We start from the raw sequence: 25,062 nt of genomic DNA on the forward strand, positions 1-25,062 counted from the left end.
CTCACTGTTTGGTCAATGTTGAAACAATATACCTGTGGTGTTAACTGATAACTATATGGCATAGTCAATTTCTATTTGTTTTGGGATTCTTATCCACCATTATCATGCATTTGCTTCCTTTTTTTTTGGATCAAAGATATCAAATCTTTCAGTCTCATTATTTCAAAGGTCGTCGGACTGTAACCTAAATTTCAGATTTGCATTTCAGATTCTCTTATTGTTTTTTTTTTCATCGTCATTTTGTATATGAAAACCCAACAAGAGATACAACATTTCACAAACTAAACAAGGTCATAGAAATAAGTCTTCTCTAAAGTCAACCAATACTGTTGATTCTTTTGTAGAAAACTAGAAACCGCTGTAACACGAGGTTCTATCTTCTCCCACGTAAGTTTATTGATTTCGGAGTTGCAGTTTCTGCTGGGAAAAAAAATGTAACAAACTAGCAATGATGTCGCATTTTCTGCTGGGAAAAAAAATGTTGCAAACTAGCAATGATGCAATGATGTCTGTATATTACTACATCAAATTTCTCCTAGAGAATTTCAAGAAAGAAAAAAAAAATATTCAAGTATACCACCTACTAGGCACTAGCACACTTTTTGTTAAGTGATTTGACTTCGTTTTCAAAATTGATCAATATTATCAATCCACTCCTCCTTCCTGGAAGTAGGAACCTATAATCTTTAGTCTCAAAGGAACGCATTGGGTCTTGTATAAAGCGGTTTGATATTCTTGACATAGACACTCACCTGGAATTCGTTAGAGAGTTGGCCAAACAGAAATCTTGTAATTGTGCTTTTACCAATCCCGGGAAGACCCCAAATCCCTATTATCCTCACTTCATCCAAATCTAGGCTTAACAACTGACTCCTCTTTTCCATATGAGCTCTCATCCCAACTAAGTCGTTGACACCAATTGATGATCATGGAAAGAGTCAGTTTTCTTGAAACATCAGTGGCTATATTTCTCGATCATGGCTGCTTCTGTGTTCCTGGATATATCAATGCATGCAGCGCATCAAGCAATGGTCAAAAATAACATGTTTGACATGCAAAAAGTGTTTTTCTTTGCCTTAATACTGTTTACAATTAAGCTACAAAATGTTAGAAATTTTTGTAGGAACAGTGTCGCAAAGGACCAACAATAGTTTATAAGAAACATTGGTCAGTCCACTCATTCCCAGTTAGGCTTTAGTTGGGGTGCTCATGATTCCTCATAGAATCTACATATTGATTTTTTCTTATAACATTTGTATGCCCTTAAATTGAAGAAAAAGACTAACCAGTTGGTTGAAGGGTAACCAGCAATTGTGGCTACTTCTGCCAAAGCTGTTCTCCACCTCCTAATTTCCTCCTTTGTTTTACCGCCACAAGTTCTTCTAAAAACCTTCCCAAAATCTTCGGTCTGGTTACGTACATTAGAAGGATCCACTTTGTAAAAAATGGCTATCACTATTTGACCTAACTCTCGCCTGCATTTCATAATCTCAACCAATTCATCAAGACACCATTTTGAAGAAGCGTAGTTCCTCGAGAACAAGACGACGGCGATTTTAGATCCTCTAATCGCTCTTGTAAGTTGAACAAAACATCATGGATCCAGTTGCGAGACAAAGAAGATGGAGGTGATGAAAGACATAACGGAGAAGACAAATCAAGATCTTTGTTGTCTTGATAGAATATGAAATTTCCATAAAGCACGAGGAAGCCTATTGCAGCAACAACAATTGTTAGTAAAAAGGAAGAATCCATTAGTGTCGTGGAGAGAAAGATCAAGGACCTATACGGAGGATTGATAGACTCCAAAAATGTATTGACTCTCGACGTTGGCTTTGAAAATTTTGCGAATTATTACATCGTTGTCCCAGTTTGGTTTTCTTTGAACAAGTCATGATTGTGATTTCTTTGGAACAAGGAATGTTTATTGGGTATTGGAGTTGATGTCAATGTCGTTTGTGGGTCAAACATGGTTTTCTCTAGTTATAACGAGGTTTGTACGGCGGGAGAATTTTTTAGTTATTGTATTTTGAATAATAATTTTTATTTTATTTGGTTTCTAAATTTCCAATCATTCAATATTGTGTATTAATTAATCATTTTATTTGGCCCTATGCTATAACATGAAACACTGTTTTTTTCTTCTTATTATGTTTTATATATAGTTTATAACTTAAAAATGTGTTTATTTTTTGCATTTGTTATCAGATAATAAATATTGGATTTTTGTTTTTTTTTGTAGAATAATATATAGATATATGGTAGATTAATGTGATTTTATTTGGGGATTTCTAAACATGGATTTTTATCAATTACAAGTCTTTCTGGAAAAAGTCGCAATGTTATTCTTCTTTCTCCTGAGAAACACTCCAAATCTCTTTAAACAATCGTCCTTCCCCCGTCACGTCGCGTGAGTTTGAAATTAATATAACAAAATATAATTATATACTTTTAAAAGAATTTAGTAACTTATTGAATAAATTGATTATTTAATAGTTTATATTACATAAATATTCTTTTAAATAAGTATCTACCAAAACTTGTACAAAAATTATAAAAACATTTCCCTCAATTATGGCTTTATCGCTTTCTTATTTCCTTCAATAGTTTTTCCACTGTCATACAAATGCAAGAAAACTTACCTATTATTCATTATATTATTTAGATTCACTATGAAAATAAATATTATTCGAGATGATTAATCGAAAACTAAATATGCTTTTCGAGATGATTAATGAAGTCATATATAAAAATCATATGGAAATGATTCAATTATACCAATATAAATGAGACCAAAACCTAACTTATATATATTTATAATTCACAATAATTTAGTTTTAATAAATTAATATAAACATATTATATATATATGTTAATTAACTATATACTGATAAATGATATATGATTAGAATAATATTAATAAGTGAATACACATTGGAAAATAGTTACATAATAATTTTATGTGAATTATTTATCTTAAAATGAATAAAAAATAAAAGCAAAATATAAAATATGTGACATATGAAAAGTAGAATTCAAAATAAAACTATACATCTTGATGTTCATAATATAAGAATAATATATATGTACTACTAATATCCAAAAAAATTAAGAACAGTTTAGATGATAGAAAAGTTAAATATTTCATCATATTTTAAAACAAAAATATCACATATATATCATATCTTACATATATATATTCCCTTTGGACCACACCACTACAGATTACACTTAATGAATGTTAAATAAAAAGCAGTCTAATCCGCAGATGAATTTGTTCGCCCCAACCGCTGCAACCATTCACACCCAATACAATTATATGTATAAACATATATACCATTATTAAAACTCTAAAGTATAACATAATTAAATAATTAGAAATAAAAAATGTCTCCGCGGTGTATTGCGGGTTCGTATCTAGTGTATTATTCTTAATAAATTTTTTTAATTTTTATCCGCTTAATAACACTCATATATAAGGGGTTGTTAGTGTCATTTTTTAATTGTTTTATGCAGGATCTATTAGTGTATTAAAAAGGTTTTATATAAATGTAAAATAGAGAAAAAAACCTTTATTTTTAAATTTTTTAATAAATTTAGAATTGACATGTGTCAACATCTGAATGATACAATTGACACGTGTCACAATCTTGTTAATGAGTAACTTTGACATCAGACTTTATATAATAAGATTAGTTGTTGGAAAAGTAAGAATGTGTTAATATGGACTTTGACTCAGAACTTGATAGGCATAACATATATATATATATATATATATATATATGTATATATATATAATGTTTTGTAGTTCATAAAATAAATATGGATATAATTTTAAGTTAATTAATTCCAAACTATGGTTACATATATAATATAGAAAATAAATTAATAGTTTTTATGTTGGTTTAATGGTTAACTCCGCTATGCTAGACAGAGATTTAAAGATTCTTAATCAAGAAAAAACATCTTATGAATGAAATCCGCATGAGTAAATAGTATATCCACATTGAACTACGAACATTTTACTAAATCACTTTTCTAATACTGTTTTAATAATATCACTTTTTATAATTTATGTAATACATTTAAAGCAAAAATAACTAATATTAATAATCCACTTCTTCACTATCTGTATCTGTATCCATTTTTTCGAAGCGGATACGAATATCCACGGATAACGGATATTAATCCTAAGCCTACTCTAAAGAGGTGTTGAAATCTTAGCTACAGTTTCTCTTTAAAGGCCAAATTCATCTCATCTCTCTTCTTTGTTGTGTTTTGCTCTCACTCACAAAACCTTTAGAACACTTAATACTTTGGTTATGTGGCGAGGATGATAAATGCTTATTTTCTAACACCTCTTGTATGAGAAGAGTTTGATAGCCTCTTCTTTGAGCATATTATGCAATACTCTGACCCTTCCGTTACCTTTTTCCATATACTTTTGGTGTGTAGAAGACAAGTTGGATCTGAATAGGGGTTGGTTGCGATGATTGTAAAAGTAATTCCTAGTACCAATAGCCATAGTGGCATGAAAGACTCACGTTAGTGCATCTCCAACCCATTTCTTCATTTTTTACTCTATTTTGGAGATGGTTTTACTCCAACCTATTTCTCCATATTTGACTCCAAAAGAGAATATTCTTAGAATATTCTTCGTATATCTTATTATTAATTTATATAATGATCCTTTATTTATTAAAATTACAAATTTGACCCAATTATTTTATTTTAGCAAAAAAGACAAATTTTAGCATGTTATTTACATTTAAAATTTATTATTGAACAACATTACATTACATAACATTCATCAATTATTAGTATTTGTTGTATTAAGTTGTTTTCAATCTTCAGTTTAAGTCATATTATGTGTTTTAAATTTTATTGGTAGTAATGTTATTTTGTACCTTTGTTTGTATTGTCTATTTTCTATGTTATATTTGTTAATTGTTGATTTTTAAAATTATTATTTATAAGTTTAAGTAGAAAATAATAATATTTAACTGTATTTAGATATAAAATATAAATCTATATAAATTTAAGGGACTAGTTTGCAAATAAAAAAGCTCAACTCCAAAATGGAGAAATGAATTAAAAGTCTCCAAGTATAGAGATCTCCATTTTGGAGATGGAAATGGAGTGGGGTTGGAGAAGGTTTTTCTCCAAAATAGAGTTTGGAGGTAGAAATAGAGATGGATTGGAGTTGGTCTTAATAGAATATGTCAATATGAGCACTCGCCCTCTTCTAGTCTGTTTTTCTCAGTTTTTTTTCTTCTTCTTTATTTTGTAATCATAAAGTTTATTTTTTTAAACCATTTAACAATTATGTGAAGTCTGGTGAGAAAGTGGTGTTGCTAATTGTGCTTGTGATAAACTTTTTTTAGCTTGTAAACTCGATGAACTAAAAGCTTTTCCCATTTATACTTTGATACGATTATTGGGTTTTGATATTCTATTAGAATTATATTATAAGATGGTTTGATTCCTTTTTAAATTAGATTTAAGGTTTAATACAATTTTCTTTGAATATAGGAAATATAGGTGGGTTTGTAAGTTTATATAAGAACCCTCTTATGCTAATGAGAATTTCAAGTTTCCAACAATTAACCTAATTCTCAAAGAGAGAGTTGGGTTAAAGGGAAGTTAGCTCTTAATCTCTTGTTCTTAAGTTTAAACAACGAGTGTAACAACTAGAGCTAAGGCGAAGGCTTTGGCTCATAACATACTTGTTTATATCTCAATACAAGCTTAAATCCAGAGAAACAACAAGAGGTAATTAAACACTCAAAACTCTCATCAGATTACACAGATAGATTATGTAGAACAAAGTAAAAGATGAGATCGACAATCCTCGCTCATATCCCTCGGATGCCTCTCTTTACCAGTAGCCTAATGTCACCTAACCTCTCACAACATTCATCATGCCTTCTCTGTGATCTTTCCTTCTTTACAAACCTCAGCTTCTTTTCCACGCTTATCCTTAACCTATCACACGTGTGATCTCTGATATTTATTTACTCATTAATCCCCTTATCCTTCACACGTGCTTATCAGCTTGCTTTGGACTTGTAAATAAATTTAACCTTTAAAGACGTAACTTAGATTCCCGGCGTTTCAAAATAGCCTCCAATTTCTGTTTGCAGACCAATATGGTCGGCCACCTACACCTGCCATTATATGAGCTATTTAGTTGTTGTCGTAATTCTCTCATATGATGGTGTTTGCTTGATGTCCCTATGAAGATTATGAAGCCTAAGAAAAATTATTTTCCCCGTCCACCATTAAGGAAGTGTGTTCATTGCTTTATACTCATCAAAATGTCCTTTTTAAAACATAGATTAGTTTCATTTTTGTAATGAAGATTTTGATTCATCATAATACATTTGCTTGCTTTGATTTTTGTTTAAGACATGAAACCTTTTAGTTTCTTCAATGTCGACCAACTCTCTTTATGCCCAAAATTCAAATATTTTTTGCCGTTGTCATTTTCTCTTACTCTTGTTAATTATTTGCTTTTCATTGTCCTTAAGTTGAGAGTATTGATATATATATATATATATAAACACATTAACAAAAAAAAAGGAACACTTCACAAACTAAGCAAATATAATTAAGACCCCCAAGACAACTAATCGGATATATAGTAGACATTAGGGAAGAAAGTCTTCTGTTTGACAAGCAAAACGGGTTCGTACGGTCCATGTAGCAATAATAATACTTGTCCCCTCGAATCCTTTATAGATTAATCGCTGTCTCATTTGCCAATTCAACTGCTTCGCATTCTCCTGTTATAACATTGTCGAAGCAAACATACCTGCCAAACGGGGCCTTATTCATTTCCTCGTATACCCGCACATGTACTTTTGCTAGCGTGTTAACATCCACGGTGGCTAGTACACCATTTCGATACATCTCCTCGCCTCCTATATAATAAGATTAACTTATAAGAAAAAAAGTGTATGCAAGAGCCCATTTCAAATATTGTGAAGAAGCTCATGTTCTTTAAAAAAAAAGCTCATAATTAAGACAGAGACTCCTATCTTCATAATTAAGACAGAGACTCCTATCTTTTTTAACATTATCCCCGAAATGACCAAATCAAATAAATAGTATACAAGACATTTCATTTGTCTGCCTTAAGATTCCCAAGTTCATACACCACGTACAACTTTAAATTTTCCATTAATTATTGAGTTTTTTTTAATAATGTTATTTAAAGTTTACCGTGGCAAAAATGAACAATTATCATTTATAGAATTTATGTAGTTAAATTATATAAGATAAATGAAAATAACTAGTAATACATACCTTTAAGATAAGCTATTGTAGGGGTAGGATTATGTTGAAGTACGTTAGGGGACGTGACAAGAGCCGCACATATTGTTACGAGTTTGAATCCTTTATTTTCTGCAATCTTCCATGCAATTTTTTCTGCTTTGAGCTTCCCTAATGCATACCACAGCTACACAATATAGTCCAAGAATTATGCGTAAATATCAGACAACAATTCATACGTAAAAATAAAATAAATAGTATAAATCAAGAATCAAAAACTACTAATGTTAGAGGGAAAACTACTTTTTTGTCCTTGCAAAGAGACTCGTCGCTCCAGCTAGAGTGAACAATCACAGAACGGCGATCCAACTGCGTGTTGTTTTGCCATAGGCAAGCTAGCAAGGAAGAAGTCATGAGGCATCTCCTCACCGATTGTGTCATCGTACACGGCTACACGCGTTCATCACGTTTTCACTAACTTTTGCTTCTATCTCAGCCATATATTTCTGAAAATACAAAACTAAATTATTATCACATTTTGATATGTCTATACAACATTTTGCATGCGTTCATCTCATTCTCTTAATGGCAAAAGGTGATGAGTTTAAGTCTTGCCTAAGGAGATTTTTAACAGTTTTTCTATTTTTGTTTGTAAATGCGCAACGCAATTTAATTTGGGCGTTCACTTTAGATATCAAAATATTTTGGATCGGCCTGAATTTTTGTGAAATGTGGAACTGTGAAACGTATTCTAAAGATATCCTAAATTTGCTAAATTCTAAAAATAATAAGACGTGGAACTGTGAAACGTAAAGTATAAAAAGAGCTCACGTACGGAGTAGCCAGAGACCCCAGAGGGGTCTATGAAACCGGAAGTGTGGAAAACGCCGTAACACCCATCAAATGCATCAACTAAGCTCTCTATTTCTGTTAACTTGGCCGACACAGCTTCGATCCTCCCATAAAACTTAGTCGTCTTGATACAAGACTCGGTGGTGAGACTTGTACCGGGATAGAGATGATGGCTTCACAAGCTGACGGTCGCTTCTCTCTTGTGAAGGAAAGATGGTTGATGATGTAGATCTGACACGATGGCAGTCGCTTCTCTCGTGTGGGATCGGTAAAGGGGAGCGTTGGCCGAGCGAAGTACACCACAGAGATGTGACTGGTCTCTGATACAGTATACGAACTTAGCCTTGTGGAATCTCACACACAAGACAAAGAACAAGCTTATTCTCTTAAGAACACTTAAAGAGAAGAAGTAAGAAAATTCAACGTTTTATTAATATCAAAGGTAAAATTCGTACAACTGCTGCAGGGGGACTTTATAAGAGTCCTTCAGCTAGCCCTAAGGCCGAAAATAAATGCAAAATAGTGCAACAAAGGAAAGAAAATAAAATCAAACACAAAACCATTGTTTTTGGAAAGTAAATAAACTAATTAAAGAAAATACTAAAGTAGACTTGATCTCTCTTGATGAGCACGCTTTCTAGCCATTTGGGGTTGGCGGAACCTGCAAGGATCGAAAATATTGAGTAGAACTTACCTGGATGCGATCTAGGCCCAATAGATGTTCTCTGAACCACTTCTTGTACTATTCGATGAACTACTTCAGGAGTCTTGTCTTGTATTTGTTTCTTGGCTTGTTTCTTGAAGTAGGGGTCTTCCTGGAGTTCCTCTAGAGTATCTTGATCTGTCTCTTGATGCTCGTCCATGTCCTCTATGCCTTGGTCTTGATCTTCACTATCTTGATCGCTTTCGGAGGTGTAGCTTGTATCAGACGTCTCTTGCAGATCCAATGTCTTCTCTTGGCTTCTTGAGGTTCCTTGACCTGCCAAAAGAGGTTTCATACCTGGGAAACTGGTTTGATCAAGGCTCATTTGGGTGAAGGCTTCAACAAGCTCTTCCTCGGCAATGTGATAATATATGTTGTGGCGGCATGATGGTGGTACAGACCAGTTGACGTCCTTCTGCTCTAGGGAGCTTACGATGTCTTGAACGGCTAGGTTAAACCTCATCCTTAACTGTTTAGCCTTTGATCGTGTCATAGGGCCTTCTCGTACTTCTGGTACATGATGTGGTACAGGATCTGGTTCAACGGTTTGGTTGGTAGGATCGATGTCCGCATCATTCCCTCCCTCTTCAGAAGGTTTTGTCCTCAAAACTGAATCTCCTGGATCATAAGCAGACAGGTCAGCTACATTAAAAGTGTGAGAAAGTTTTACCTCATTTGGTAGTTCCAAATGGTAGGCGTTGTCATTCATCTTCTCAAGAACTTTAAATGGACCGTCGCCTCTTGGTGATAACTTAGAGGCTCGTTGTGTTGGAAATCTCTCAGGCCTCATATACAACCAGACCCAATCTCCTGGTTTGAACAACATCTCCTTTCTTCCCCGATCAGCCTTGCATTTGTTGTCAGCATTCTTCTTTTCCAAATTTGCTTTGGCTTTGTCATGCAACTTCTTGATGATTTCTCCTCTTCTTAGCCCATCTTGACAAACCTGTTCTATCTGAGGCAAGGGTGCTAAATCTAATGGAGACAAAGGGTTAATTCCATAGACTATCTCAAAAGGAGATAGTTTTGTAGCCGAGTGGACAACAAGATTATAAGCAAACTCAATAAAAGGAATGCAATCAACCCATGTTGCCATAGTTTTACCAAGAGTGGCTCTAAGTAAAGTAGAGAGAGTTCGGTTTCCACTTCAGTTTGTCCATCCGTTTGGGGATGACAAGTTGTAGAGAATAGAAGCTTGGTACCTAACTTTCTCCAAAGTGTCTTCCAAAAGTGACTCAAGAACTTGGTGTCACGATCGGAGACTATTGTCCTTGGAATTCCATGGAGGCGCACCACTTCCTTGAAGAACAAATTTGCGATTTGAGTCGCATCATTGGTCTTGTCACATGGGATGAAGTGTGCCATCTTGGAGAACCGGTCCACAACAACAAAGATTGAATCCTTGTGTTTAACCTTTGGCAATCCTAAGACAAAGTCCATAGAAATATCTACCCAAGGGGCGTTAGGAATAGGTAATGGTAAGTAAAGACCATGAGGATGTAACCTGGATTTTGCTTTGTGACAAACAATGCATCGAGCACAAAATCTCTCAACGTCTTTCTTGAGATGGGGCCAAAAGAAGTGTTCCATTACCACAGCCAAGGTCTTGTCGACACCAAAGTGACCCATCAAACCTCCACCATGTGCTTCGGTAAGTATCAATTCTCGCATGGACCCTTGAGGGATACACAACCGCTTGTCTCGAAATAGGAACCCATCTTGTAGATAGAATGCTTGATATGCTCCTTTGCCATACTCCTTGTAGCACTCTCCTAATTCTGGATCATCTTTGTACAACTCCTTGATATGCTCAAAACCCATTACTTTAGCCTCCATAGTAGCTATAAGAGCATGCCTCCTTGACAAAGCATCAACAACCACATTCTCTTTGCATTTCTTACACTTTATCACGTATGGGAATGTCTCAATGAACTCCAACCACTTCGCATGTCTCCTCTTTAGTGAAGTCTGACCCTTGAGGTGCTTGAGTGTTTCATGATTGGTGTGAATGATGAATTCCTTGGAAAACAAGTAGTGTTGCCATGTTTCCAGTGCTCGAACTAAGGCATTAAGCTCCTTGTCGTAGGTCGGATAGTTCAACGTAGCTCCACTCAACTTCTCACTGAAGAAAGCCACGGGTCTTTTTCTCTGATGTAGTACAGCTCCAATTCCAAGTCCTGATGCATCACACTCTACTTCAAACATAACTTCAAAATCTGGGAGGGCTAAGACCGGTTCTTGTGTGAGCCTCTCTTTCAACGTGTTGAAGGACTGTTCTTGAGCTTCTCCCCATGAGAAAGGCACGTTTTTCTTGATCACGTCAGTCGTTGGTGCAACCACTGTACTAAAATCCCTGACAAACCTCCTGTAGAAGCTTGCGAGGCCATGAAAGCTGCGAACGTGTCCAATCAAAGTTGGAGTAGGACATTCTCTTATTGCCTTAACACTACAACAAAACATGGAATCGCCGACTACAAAAACAGCCACTATACAGTCGCAAACTACTTAGTAACGACTGATTGGCGACTGACATGCGTAGTCGGTAAACAGTGCGTCGCTAAAATAATTAGTCTCTAAACAGTCGACACGGAACTACTAATTGGCGACTGAAAATTGTGGTCGTTCTTCCATCACCAAACAGTCGCTAAATTTAGCGACTCAATTGCAACGCTTTAGCGATCGATCTGGTTACTCATTTGCGACTGTTTTGGTTACTGTTTTGTGTATGTTTCGGTGACTGTTTTATGACTGTTTAATTATCATGTTTTTAATAAAAATTTGGTAAAAAAGAATTATTTGATTTTGTAATACCAAAACTGATTATGAAAACTATAACTAAAACATAACAAACATAAAATTAAACAAAGATATAAATTTAATTTTACATCCAACATAAGTTCCAAAAAACATCCAAGAGTACAAGTCACAAATATTACAAAAGTTTTCATAAACATGAAGGAAGGAGGAATAGTGAAGGAACCTAACTTTGAACATCAGCAGCGAAATTCCATTTAGACATCTAAAGTTAGCAACAAGAAGGCAGCAAGCAGACATCAAAATTCCACATATGTGCCTAACGATCCAAGCTTAAGGGTGAGAACTTCGTTCTGTTGGAAAACATCAAAAGAACTGACTTAATAAGCACAAATGGATATCGAAACTAGGAACAAAATCTTAAAGACTTAAAAAGAGTTTATCTTTTACCCCATAGTCAATGTCGAAACCATCAATCTGAACATCATCACCATAATCCTGAACATGAATCATGTAAGTATCAACATAGTATAAGCTACTGCAATCTCAAGTAACACAAGGAACCCTAGAGATAATTAAAAAAAGGCTCCAGCTTTATTTAAATACCTCAATTTTCGCAAGGAGATCATTTATAGTGAAGTTGGCTAATTTGTGAAACTCATCCTCCTGCAAAACCGAACTGTTTTATTCTTCCCGTTTGTTTCAAAATTTTCATGAAATTAACGAAATCAGATAACAACAAATGAGGATTAAAGTACCTGTAATCGACAGAAGTAGGACCTTGAGAAGAGGAGAAACTTCTTGAAGTTAAAGAATCATTGCGGATTAGAGATCCTATTCGCCAAAAGAATTCCAAAGGTTCTAAAGAATCCTGAACCAAATTGCTTGAATACCTTATGCCATTGCTACGGAGAAGGGTTGGAGAAAGCTTGAGAAACCTCGGCAATTTCCGTAGAAACCTTGAAGTTGTAGCCATGGCTGCTTCTGTCTAAATTCTGTCGATTTGGGCCTAATAATGGGTTTAGGGTTGTCTCGATTGATACAAGGACGGGGATGAAGATTTAGGGTTTTCTCGATTGAGAGCAATTGAGATCTAGGGTTTTCTCGGCGGATGAAGAGAATGAGGGATTAGGGTATCTCGGGGATGAGGATGAGATCGATTTGGGTTTTCGCCGTTTTGTTACGGCCCAAATTTGGTTTAAGGCCCAAACTAAATATATCAGTCGCTAATGAGTAGCTGCTTAGTCGCAATGTTTGGCGACTGTCAAATTGATCTTGAAATTAGTCGCAAATTGGCGACTAAACTGCAACATTATGCATCAGTCTCGAATTAGCGTCTACTTGGCGACTGTTTTATTTTAATAGCCATTCAGTAGCAAAACAATCGCAATGCAGTCGCTAAATTTAGCGACTGCTTTTTAAGTCACAACTTGCAGTCGGCAATTCCATGTTTTCTTGAAGTGTAATCTTCTCCTCATCCACCTATAGGCCCTGTTTACTCACTACAAAACCTAAGAACACACACTTATCAGTACAAAAGGAGCACTTCTTTAGGTTAGCATAAAGGCCTTCCTTCCGAAGCGTTTTCAAAATTAACCCTAGATGTTTAATGTGATCAGAATGGCACTTACTGTAAATAATTATGTCATCAAAATAAACAACAACAAATTTACCAATAAATGACCTTGGAACCTGGTTCATTAGTCGCATGAAGGTGCTTGGGGCGTTGGTTAACCCAAATGGCATGACAAGCCACTCATAGAGACCTTGCTTGGTTTTAAATGCGGTTTTCCACTCGACGCCTTCCCTCATTCGGACCTGGTGATAGCCGCTCCTCAAGTCAATTTTGGAGAAGACGATTGCACCACTTAACTCGTCCAACATGTCATCTAGCCTCGGGATAGGATGTCGATATTTGATGGTGATGTTGTTGATTGCTCGGCAGTATACACACATCCTCCATGTGCCATCCTTCTTTGGAACCAAGAGAACTGGTACCGCACACAGGCTGAGGCTCTCTCTGATGTACCCTTTGTCCATGAGTTCACGCACTTGCTTCTCTAGCTCCTTAGTTTCCTCTAGATTCATTATGTAAGGTGGTTGTTAGGTAGAGCAGAACCTGGTACAAGATCGATCTGATGTTCAATGCCACGAATAGGGGGTAATCTTGGGGGTATCTCTTCCGGAAACACGTCTTTGTATTGATCTAGGACAGCTTGTACTTCAGCGGGTAGTTCAAGCTCACTTGTACCTGTACTTAAACATTCTTTGAACAACATTAGTAGCACGGTGCCTTGGGCACTCATGGTTTTACAAATTTCATTGGATCTCAAATAAAGGTTAGAAGTCCTTACCTCGACCTCTTTGTTCATGTGTTTTTGCAACTCATGAACTTCAGAAGGACTTAAAGGGGCAAGGTTGAACTTACAGTCATTGTGCGTGAAAGTATAATGGTTTGTTCGGCCGTCGTGAGTTATAGCTCGATCAAACTGCCATGGTCTTCCAAGAAGAAGATGTCCGACCCTCATTGGAACTACATCACAAATGACTTGATCCTGGTATTTCCCGACGCTGAATGATACAGTAACTTGTTCAGCAATTTCAGCTCGGTGTCATCGTTAAGCCACCTAAGTTTGTATGGACTCGGATGCTTTGTTTTCTGAAGACCTATCTGTCAACCATATACTTGCTAGCAACATTAATACAAGAACCTCCATCAATAATCAAATTACATACCTTGTTCTTGATTGTGCATCGAGTGTGGAATATATTTTCCTTTTGTACTTTCTCCTCGGGGTCGACAAGTACACTTAGCATACGCCGGATCACAAGGAGTTCTCCTACGTCGGGATACTCCACGTCATTCTCTGGATCAGTTTAGCACTCATCTTGCTCATCTTGAGACTCATAGTCTCCACTAGGTGTGACAATCATCATCCTTTGGTTCAGACATTGTCTCGCCATGTGTCCCCTGCCTTGACTTTTAAAACAAGTAATGTCACGGGTACGGGATTGACTAGTGTTAGGGAACTTACCTGGTTCGGGTTTAGAGGTTTTAGGTGCCTCACTAGACTTGTTCTTGAACCTAGAGTCGTTGTCTACGGTTTTGCCTTTGTCCATGCTCCGGCTGTTGCTTGCATTCCAAGGTGTGTTGTTTCTAGTACGGTTCCTTAATGACATCTTACGCTGGATTTGTTGCTCCACTTGTACAGGTTTGTGAAGTAGTTCATGTAGGCTGCTGTAGTTCGATGTCTCCACCTTTCGGGTTATACACTCTTGCAATCCATCAATGAACTGAGCCATTAGGGACTCACTCAATTCTTCTAGCTCCAAAGAGTTCATGAGATTCTCAAACTCCTCAAAATACTCATCCACAGTCCTTGTTCCCTGAGACAATTTTCTAAAACGTTTTTGTAAGTCTCGTTGATAATGATCAGGGACATACCTCAACCTCAAGAGGTACTTCATATCTCCCCAACTGCTGATGGTAGCAAACCGCTGCCTCCTTCTATCGGCTACCGTCCTATCCCACCATGACAAGGCATTGTCGGTGAGCTGTGCCGATGCGAGGGCTGCTTTTCGAGCTTCTCCATAGCCATAACATTGGAATATGTATTCCATACGTCTCTCCCAGTCCATGTAAACCTCCGGATTAGACTTTCCTGCAAAAGTAGGAGGTATTAGTTTGACATCTCGGTTTTGTTCTCGTGGTTCTACCTCTCGAGCGCGGTTCCGCATCAAAGGATCTTCTCTCCGCTGATGTTGACGCCATAATGGATCTGGTGGTGGATCAATATCATCGTCATCCATGTCAAGGGATTCTTCCTCCTCGTTGCGGACATTCCTACGTTCTGGGACTGGTCCATCATCAACCCTCGGCTGAGGTTGCTCCAAATGGCCTATCCTATCGCCAAGCCCTCTCAACTGCTCTATGAGGGTTCTCATCATTTGCATCATGGCGTCTTGGGGTATTTGTGCGTTTTCTCCCATAGTGAGTGTCTAGAACGGATCTGCGCTTAGACAAAAACAACAAAGTATCAACGTACCACAGAAATTGAAAGGAAATCCCAAAGAAAAATAAAAGAAACTTTTTTTTTTTTTTAAATGCGAGATGAACTAGTACAACAACTAATACAGAGACTGAAACAGACGACTTAAGGAAACAAACTGCAATATATATATATTTTTTTGATTTAAGGTTTGTAAATAAAACAAAACAACCTAGAGACAAGGCTGTGACGAACTAAGGTGCTTAATATATATATATATATATATTTTGTTAAATAAAACAAAAGCTACAAATCAAATGAGAGTAAATGGAAGAGATAAACCTGGCAAGGGAACAGCGTGAATTGTGCTCTGATACCAGATGATACAAGACTCGGTGGTGAGACTTGTATCGGGATAGACATGATGGCTTCACAAGCTGGCGGTCACTTCTCTCTTGTGAAGGAAAGATGGTCGATGATGTAGATCTGACACGATGGCGGTCGCTTCTCTCGTGTGGGATCGGTAAAGAGGAGTGTTGGCGGAGCGAAGTACACCACAGAGATGTGATTGGTCTCTGAATACAGTACACAAACTTAGCCTTGTAGAATCTCACATACAAGACAAAGAACAAGCTTATTCTCTTAAGAACACTTAAAGAGAAAAATTAAGAAAATTCAGCGTTTTATTAATATCAAAGGTAAAAACCGTACAACTGCTATAGGGGGACTTTATAAGAGTCTTTCAGGTAGCCCTAAGGCTGACAATAAATGCAAAATAATGCAACAAAGGAAAGCAAATAAAATCAAACACAAAACCATTGTTTTTGGAAGGTTATAAACTAATTAAAGAAAATACTAAAGTAGACTTGATCTCTCTTGATGAGCACGCCTTCTAGCCGTTGTTGGGGTTGGTGGAACCTGCAAGGATCGAAAATATTGAATAGGACTTACCTGGATGCGATCTAGGCCCCATAGATGTTCTGTGAACCACTTCTTGTACTACTCGATGAACTACTTCAGGAGTCTTGTCTTGTATTTGTTTGTTGGCTTGTTTCTTGAAGTAGGGGTCTTCCTGGAGTTCCTCTAGAGTATCTTGATCAGTCTCTTGATGCTCGTCCATGTCCTCTATGCCTTGGTCTTGATCTTCACTATCTTGATCGCTTTCGGAGGTGTAGCTTTATCAGACGTCTCTTGCAGCTCCAATTTCTTCTCTTGGCTTCTTGAGGTTCCTTGACCTGCCAAAAGAGGTTTCATACCTGGGGAACTGGTTTTATCAAGGCTCATTTTGGTGAAGGCTTCAGCAAGCTCTTCCTCGGCAATGTGATCATATATGTTGTGGCGGCATGATGGTGGTACAGACCAGTTGGCGTCCTTCAGCTCTAGGAAGCTTACGATGTCTTGAACGGCTAGGTTAAACCTCATCCTTAACTGTTTAGCCTTTGATCGTGTCATAGGGCCTTCTCGTACTTCTGGTACAGGATGTGGTACAAGATCTGGTTCAACGGTTTGGTTGGTAGGATCGATGTCCGCATCACGTCTCATCTTTCATCACCCTCACTCTCTCAAGGTCATCTACAAAACATAATGAGTAACTATATCATTCATATTACTCTTAGTAATGAACCATCAACCCGCATATGGTTTATATATTACCTAGCGTATTGACGATGACTCGAACGGTGTAGCCATGGAGCAAGAGCCGTTCTACAATGGCCCGACCGACAAATGTGTCACCGTCCGTTATGCATACAACCTTAGCATTGTCTTCATCAAGAATGTAATCATAAAATGCTTTTTTTCGGACCGTTTGAACCACTTTTCATCTTCTTGTTTTCTTCTCTTAGTCGCGGTGGAGACGTCAACGGATAAAGTTAGCTCCGCAAGCTCAGTTTCGTAGTTATCTGTCTTAGGAACGATTCTCATAGTTGTTTTTTCTTTTGGGTGAAGTAAGTTGGCAGAAGCCAGAATCCAAAATATAAAGGCGAGTAGAATTATGAGTTTAGGGGATTTTACGTATGTCTATTACAAGTGGGCAAGTGCCTGTCCGGCTCGGCTTTCATCTTCGGGCTTTATGGTCAAAGTAATCATGTTTAATAAGAAAATATCTCTCTTTTGCATGTGTAGAGAGATCGGAGAATGTGCATTTTTTTTCTCGGTTTACTGTGTAGTGCATGTTACAACTAGGGCAGAGACGCAGAGTAGATAATTTTTAAATAATTTGACTTAGTATTTGATTTCAGTTGATCTAAATGAGAGTTATCGGTAGTTGTATATATTGTTTTTCCTTGAGATTCCTTTGCAATTAGTTTATAGAGTAGATGTTATTAGTATTTTTTTTGTCAATAATTGGGCCACAACTCGTCGGTCTATTAGCCAAATTTCTACATTTGTAAGAACTGGGATTCGATCCCGAATGTGATGGTGCCTTCTACAAATGGACTTACTTCCTGCCACTGCACTAAGGTTATTAGTATTTTTTTTATGTTACTAAATTATACACCCTCTGTTTCACAAAGAGTGTCATTTTGACACATCTTTTTCGTTACAAAAGAGTGTCATTTTATGTTTTCAATGCAGTTTTAAAGATTAAATTCTCATTTTTATCCCTATAATTTGAGCTAATTTATTAGAAAGAGAAAAAATTTAGTGTATTTATAAAGGATAAAATAGAAATTTAGATAATTTTCTTAATTTGTGTGCATTATGTCAAAATGACAATCTTTGTGAAACAAAGGGAGTAATCACTTAGTCCAAATTCAGGATCATTAATTATAAATATAATGACTGTCTTTTTGTGTTATATAGGGATAAAGACTTTTTCTCATTTTTATCCACAATAAATTGATTTCCAAAACTCATTTAAGTTTAAGTTTGTTGAAAACAAAGCGGAACACATACATTAGATATCCAATTTAAGATGGATGAGGACATGAATGCATAATTTTCTTAGTTAAGCTCGAATTCATCAATATGTAAATATATCGGAGGTGATTTTGCATCTGCTTATTGATACATTAGACTTAATAAATCATGTTCCCAATCTGGTATACGAGTCCATATATGAGATATTTATTTTTGCAAAATTCACATTCTTTTCTATCTATACTATTAATTGGGAAGCACACTTAGACATAAAAAAAAACAATAAAACATATATGACATGAAATACTCCTACAAAATAAAAAGGGAAAGAACAAACAAAAACAATTGAAGACAAAGAAGTAATCTTATATATACAAAACACGCGGATCCTTAATAGTTCCACATAACCTTATTCGGGTCGTGTTTATGATACAAGCGTATCCAAACAAATTGTTCCACCTATATGTGTGAGCAAATTCAGTAAATAATTATGGAGATCAAATATGCAAATTTGTCATAATAAATACTGTATCACGAAGAATTAGGAACCAACCATATCAACACTCTTTGACATTAAAATCCCAAATAAACTGAATATTTGAAAAATAGAGTTTATAGCAACTAACCAGAAACTTACTCATTTCCAAAACTAACCAAATTGGAGTCTATCATCTCCGTAATCTCCGATTCACCATTCAAAACTATTTATAAATAGATCAATAAAATTCCTAAACATCCTCAGTATATTAACTTATCAAACCGAAATTATTTTCATAGCAAACAAAATATTAGGAAAATAGCAACTGAAAATCTTTAATTGATTACATAGAATAATCAACTATTTTTCTTAACACATAAGAGGATTATGTATGATTTTTCTACCATCGCAACAAACCACCTCCATTACTACTATAAAAACCAAACAAGACGTCATAAAAAACAAACACATCAAACCTAATATAACAACTCAGAAAGTCACCTTGATAGTATAGATGGCCGACAATGATGGTATCACTCATGTGTCCGATATTAAGCCCTTGAAAACTGCATCGAAGATCAGAGTCAATGGTAGATGCTATCATGATCATAGTTGGAAGGATTTTTCAATTAATTCTCTATCTTGAAAAAGGATACCATCTACAATGGACATGATAATTGCAAAGTTGACAAGGTTTGGTTAAGCATTTCTTACTGGCCATTGTATATCATTTGCTTTATAATATATTAAGTCTAACTGAAGGTGGACTAATCATGTTTGTTTTCTAAATTTTGTTCTAAAACAGGTTGATGGTGCTCTTCACAGATTTAATAGCATTCCAAAACAATGAATGCTGAAAGTGTCTAAGCGTTTTGATTAAATAGCTTTTGTCACGGATTTTTAGTATTAAGTCAAATCAATGTTGATTAGTTTGTAAATGAGAAGTTAAGAGGCTTAATAATACTAACCTCTTATTTGTATATAATGGCATATGCATCTCTTGCCTTGCTTCATATTGCTTATCTTTTGGTCTTACTTAATTAACCTGACAATAAAGAAACTGATTTTGTTATCATTGTCCAATGAAAGAGTAAACAAGAGAAAAAAAAAAAAGAGAGATTATATTAGAAAGGTCATGTAAATCATCTATTATTAGAATCCTATTAAGTAAATCATAGAATCACATTTATATTAACCATTGTCAGGTATGCAAGAGCCATTATCTAGATAAGCTAATACTAACTTTTCAGACTTTATAACTAAAAAGGTTGAATTCTAAATCACTTACTTTGGACCCTGGAATATGAGAATCTAATGTATATTAGATTAAGTTTAGCTTAAGTATGAAGTAAATCTTGGATTCAATAATCGCAGGAAAGAATAGATGATGGTGATAATGATACTATGCGAAAGCAATAAAACCAAGATTTCAAAGTCATGAATTAGTTGATTCAGTTTTTCATAGTTATTTGAGAACGATTTAAAGAAAACTGAACAATCAAAAACCCACTTAGATCCAAAATTTTAATAATTTTTTCCCTTAATCGATTTACGTCTTATACAACGAGAGAATATTAAAATTTTAAGAACCTGTTCAACGATGGTGAGCCTTGCTATGGGCGTGGATCGTGATTAGTGAGCTATATCGATCTGACTTTCAATCTATTGATTCCATGCAAGAACCTGAAAATCTATCTGTCTAACAAGAATGAATATAGATCTCAAAGAAATCCCAAAACCCAATCAAATAAAAGTAAAAATACAAATAGAAACTAAAATCAATTGTTACAACTAATTCCCATCTTTCTCAGGTGGTGTTTTCTCTGGAGATTGACTGATAGAGTAAGGTTGTAGAATCACATATTCACCAATTCCTTTCTGAAAGTTACCCATTTCTAATTTTTGGTAACGACGACGAAAATAATAATAAAAAGTTCTCAAAACCTTTTTTTTCTCAAGACCGATTACTAATTACTGAATTTAACATATATTCAACCAAACAGACCATTTAAAGCCCGATAGAAATACAAATTACTGAATTTTGTTTAAGTTCTTCTTAAAACAAAACTTTAAACTACGCACAAAAATAATTGATAACATGAACATCCCTAATTAAGGTTGGACAACAAAAATTTGAAAAAGAATTAGTTGTACATTTTAATTGCGGAACAAAAAAACGGGTTCTAATTGTTTATAATGGTTTTATATCCGGTTTAATAGTTCACGAATTTAATAACACTAACTAACTATTAATCAAATACATTTTAATTGCGTATGATTGTTGATTTGTTCTGAATTTTAGTATTGAAATATTAATAAACTAAACTGAAACCAAACTGAAAAGTAAACTAAATACCCAACTAATATATGTTTGGGTTATAAATGTTGTACCTAATCTCTTACCTTCTTTTTCCAATGTTTTAAAAATCAGGCCGGAAGGTGAACGTCTTTTGGGTCATTGAGTTAACGGGTCGGACCAGTTAAATAGTGCGGATCAATTAGTTTATCGTTTTGTTTACATTTTATGAATATATATACAATTTCTATAAATAAATGAACAAAACATACATAATTATATAATAATAAATTTAAATTAAAATTTTAAGTAATCAGATAAAATAACTAAGTGATTCTTTTATAAATAACAACATTTATTTTAAACCTGGTTTGAATTTGAAGTGTGATAAAAATAAAATATTTTAATTTGACTTCCACATGTTGGTTCAACCACCGGTTCACGGGTTTTTAGCGGGTTTTTCGGTTCTTCCCGAGTTTTTATTTTTTTGGTTTTTAAAAGTAACCTAAACCAGAATGTCTACCGGGTCGCAGTTGGACCGGTCCAGGTTTAAAACATTACTTTTCTGTTTTTTTTTGTTAAGAACCCAAACTCTTACATATTTCCTTATTTGTTGGACTAAAATATGCAATCTCAAATGGATAACTATTATTAAAATCACAGTTATGAGATGAGAGAACATGACATATATGAGATGAGATAGGGTTTGTTTTGTCTCGAAATAAACATTCCACATTTTTCTTTTTTCTTTTTTCTTTTGGAGCTATTTTTACTTGTAGCAAAAAAAAAAGTCGGCTTATAATTTTTGTCTAAACTAAATTAAAAACAAATATGATAGTAAACTCATATATATATATAATATTGCAAATTTGATAGTAAATTTAGTTTTTGAAATCAATTCCGCACGTACGTGCGGGTCCGAACCTAATTACAAATTAAATCCAAATATTGCTAATTTCCTTATGGTTCAAAATCGAATATTGAATTCTCTAACATTTCGTAGTTGTTATACATCAAACTAAGGAGGTACCCGCGCTTGAAGCGCGGTATTAAGATTTTAATAACAACTGTTTTTAACTTTATGATATGTTGCTTTTATGATTTAATATGTAATGATTAACATATTTAAATATAGTGTTTTATCTTTTGAAAAAGTTTGAATTGTTTTATTGGATTGTCAAGAAGTTTTTGTATTTGCATATATACAGAAATGTTAACTTAAAATTTTATTATATATATTTTATAAAAAACTATGTATTTACCGTGGTTGTTCATACGGTTCCTTTGCAAATATAAAATATCTTCGCACAATATATCTTTGAAAGGCACTGAAACACTTTTTGAAAGCAATAGTATGACAAACAACTTCCTTAGAAACGGTCCAAAACACCACATACTTGCCTCTTATATAGCTAGAATATATTCTTTGTCGTCATCCAATAATCCCAATGCAAAGCAGGCATCTTTAAATTCCTTGTACAGTTTACCTTTTACCGTTTTTAAAAAATCAAAACTTGTGGCCCCTAGAACTCTATTAAGTAAAACTCTCAAGTAATATGCCGGGCCTATAGAAGGTGGTACATATGTAATTCTGCCTACTGCAAAACTTTTTCTTCTCTTAGATCTTGGTTGACAGATTTTTTTACTATTAACCAACACAATCATGTTGGGAAATTCAGCATAAGTGAGACTTCTACCTTCCGGATGTTTTTTATTGCATTCCATCCAGGCCAACAGTTTAGATCCTCTGGCTGAACGCTTCATAACATCTGCAATAGGATCATCTTCGTTGTAAACTACCAATTCCTATCCAGGAAGATGAAACAGAAGTTTTTCAACGGGAGTAGTACGATAGCAAATCAGAAAAGACAATATTCGCCAAGCTGCTTCACATGCAGAGACATATCTAATAAAAGAATAATACTATTAATAAATATTAAATTAATAGGGTTAAATTTATATGAAATTAATAAACAGGCATACCTGCAGTTGTAGTATTTCTTGATTTCATTTTGATCGTCTTCCTCTCCTACGTTAGCTCTAATATAATCCAGCCCTTTGGTAATGTATTTGAAAAGATATTTTACTGAACATGACTGATTACACCACTCAACATTAATATGAGCACGATAACGGATATACAAAGTTGTACGGAATAACAAAACTGTTATCACAATCAAAACCTTTTTTATGCACAAATCTCCCGTTTTTCCTCTGTTTGTATACTGGATAACCAGCATCGTCGACGACAGTGTTTTCCATGAATGGTTTTGGAAAAAATTTAGTGCACTTACCATTATTCATGCAAACACTTCCTCTGTTATGAATACAGAAAGGTCCATGAATCATAACATCAGAAACAACTTCATATAAGTACTTGTCCAGTTCTTTATCAGGAATCTCAGCGCTTATGAATCTATCAATGTCTTCTGGTGTACGCATTTTATAGTCATGGATGCAAGAATAAAATCATGTGTGCATGAGGCAGACCTCTCTTCTGGAATTCTATTTTATACATAGCTGCACACACACACACAAAAGCCACTGTTAATAAGTTTGGGTTTTAACACGGTAACGTATAGAAAGTCGATTGATTAATAATATGAAACATACCAGAATTTACAACACCAAAAGTTTTTTCTTTAGTCACTTGCTCCATTAGTCTATCTACCTTCATTTTAAAGACCCGACAACATATATCTGGTCTATCTTCTTGCTTAAGACCATGCCTTGTTAGATATCGAACAACTTCAGGCCATTTGGGGTTGCAAGTAATTGTTATGAAAATATGGGGAAAACCATAGTACTTGCAAGTAGGCATCGGGTCTAAATAATGTTGCATCATATAACGTTTTCCACCTGTAAACAATGAAGGAATGTAGATTATTTTTCCGTGTTCTGCAAGATCTTTGTTTCCTTGATTAACAGCTTCAACTATTTTATCGATTCTTTCCGTCCGTAGTTTGTTTTGGTTCATGGAAATATATATCAGTCTGTTAGATTCCGTGGTTGTAAACGCGTCTACCAAAAATTGCTGATATAATTTCCCCGACATCACAATCGTAGAAGATTCTTGATATCTCTCAAATATTTGGAAAGCATAAAATTCTCTCATCGAGGCTGTTTTCCTTTTTCGTTCAGACGTATCTACAAAACCAATGTCAATGCCTAACCTATAACCATCCTCTCATATGGAAACAATAATGGATATTGAAGTGGCAAGTAAGCTGGATGGAGTTCACTTATTCTTTGCAGACCGCCAGAACGGCTTTCTATAACAATGTCACGCTTAAATACTCTAGGATTGAAATCACCTGGTATTAGTCCAGCAACCTCATTGTATGTAGGTAGATTATGAGTCCTTGCATCAGCAGTTCTTTCTCCAGGAATTCTTAACCTCAAATCTGCCACAGTATTGGTTAAATCAAATCTTTCTGACCTAAACGCATATACATGCGGATTATGATTATCAAGCATCCTTTTCAGAGGTACCCGCGCGTAAGCGCGGTAATAAGATCTTAAGAAAAATAGTTTTGATACTTTAGAATATGCTGCTTTTTTTATTTAATATGTAATAATTGACATCTTTAAATATGGTGTTTTATCTTTTGAAAAAAGTTTATAATGATTTATAGGATTGTCAAGAACTTTTTGTATTTGCATATATACAGAAGAGTTTACTTTCTAAAGATCCATAATATACTCAATGTAAAATATAAATAAAGTTTTATAAATAAACAATTAAACTGTAGTAAATTGATATTAAAATTCAATAAGTAAATTCAAAATTTTATTAAGCGTAAGCAAACTCCAAAAGATCATGTTATAATGTGTTATCTCAGTTACAAATTAA

The 25,062-nt window shown here is 34.9% G+C and overlaps 2 protein-coding genes, 1 long non-coding RNA gene, 1 other non-coding gene and 2 pseudogenes across 5 annotated transcripts; 2 read left to right on the forward strand and 4 right to left on the reverse strand.

Annotated features, from left to right (window-relative positions):
* Nucleotides 1-178: 178 nt before the first annotated feature.
* On the reverse strand, nt 179-1,850 carry LOC147945519 (putative disease resistance protein RPP1; annotated as a pseudogene). Its single transcript, XR_015596618.1, has 2 exons — nt 1,287-1,850; nt 179-995 (listed from the first exon to the last, which is right to left on the reverse strand). The product of XR_015596618.1 is annotated as a putative disease resistance protein RPP1 (transcript).
* Nucleotides 1,851-4,326: 2,476 nt separating this feature from the next.
* Nucleotides 4,327-4,419, forward strand: LOC147945520 (small nucleolar RNA snoR1). The gene has a single exon (XR_015597963.1). It is a non-coding gene; the product is annotated as a small nucleolar RNA snoR1 (small nucleolar RNA).
* Nucleotides 4,420-4,480: 61 nt separating this feature from the next.
* On the forward strand, nt 4,481-4,562 carry LOC147945521 (small nucleolar RNA snoR8a; annotated as a pseudogene).
* Nucleotides 4,563-11,883: 7,321 nt separating this feature from the next.
* On the reverse strand, nt 11,884-12,560 carry LOC104783636 (frataxin, mitochondrial-like). The gene is made up of 4 exons (XM_010508768.1): nt 12,343-12,560; nt 12,191-12,263; nt 12,035-12,082; nt 11,884-11,937 (listed from the first exon to the last, which is right to left on the reverse strand). Exons 1-4 carry the CDS (start codon nt 12,558-12,560, stop codon nt 11,884-11,886), a joined length of 393 nt encoding a protein of 130 aa, XP_010507070.1.
* A 1,111-nt stretch (nt 12,561-13,671) lies between these two features.
* LOC147945522 (uncharacterized) lies at nt 13,672-14,112 on the reverse strand. Its single transcript, XM_087509283.1, has one exon. The coding sequence runs from the start codon at nt 14,110-14,112 to the stop codon at nt 13,672-13,674; it is 441 nt and encodes a 146-aa protein (XP_087365409.1).
* Nucleotides 14,113-16,238: 2,126 nt separating this feature from the next.
* Nucleotides 16,239-17,521, reverse strand: LOC147945523 (uncharacterized). The gene is made up of 2 exons (XR_015596120.1): nt 17,227-17,521; nt 16,239-17,145 (listed from the first exon to the last, which is right to left on the reverse strand). It is a non-coding gene; the product is annotated as an uncharacterized LOC147945523 (long non-coding RNA).
* Nucleotides 17,522-25,062: the final 7,541 nt, after the last annotated feature.

The sequence above is a fragment of the Camelina sativa genome, chromosome 4 (genome assembly GCF_030686135.1).
Source record: "Camelina sativa cultivar CO46 ecotype springtype chromosome 4, ASM3068613v1".
Lineage (NCBI taxonomy): Eukaryota > Viridiplantae > Streptophyta > Magnoliopsida > Brassicales > Brassicaceae > Camelina > Camelina sativa.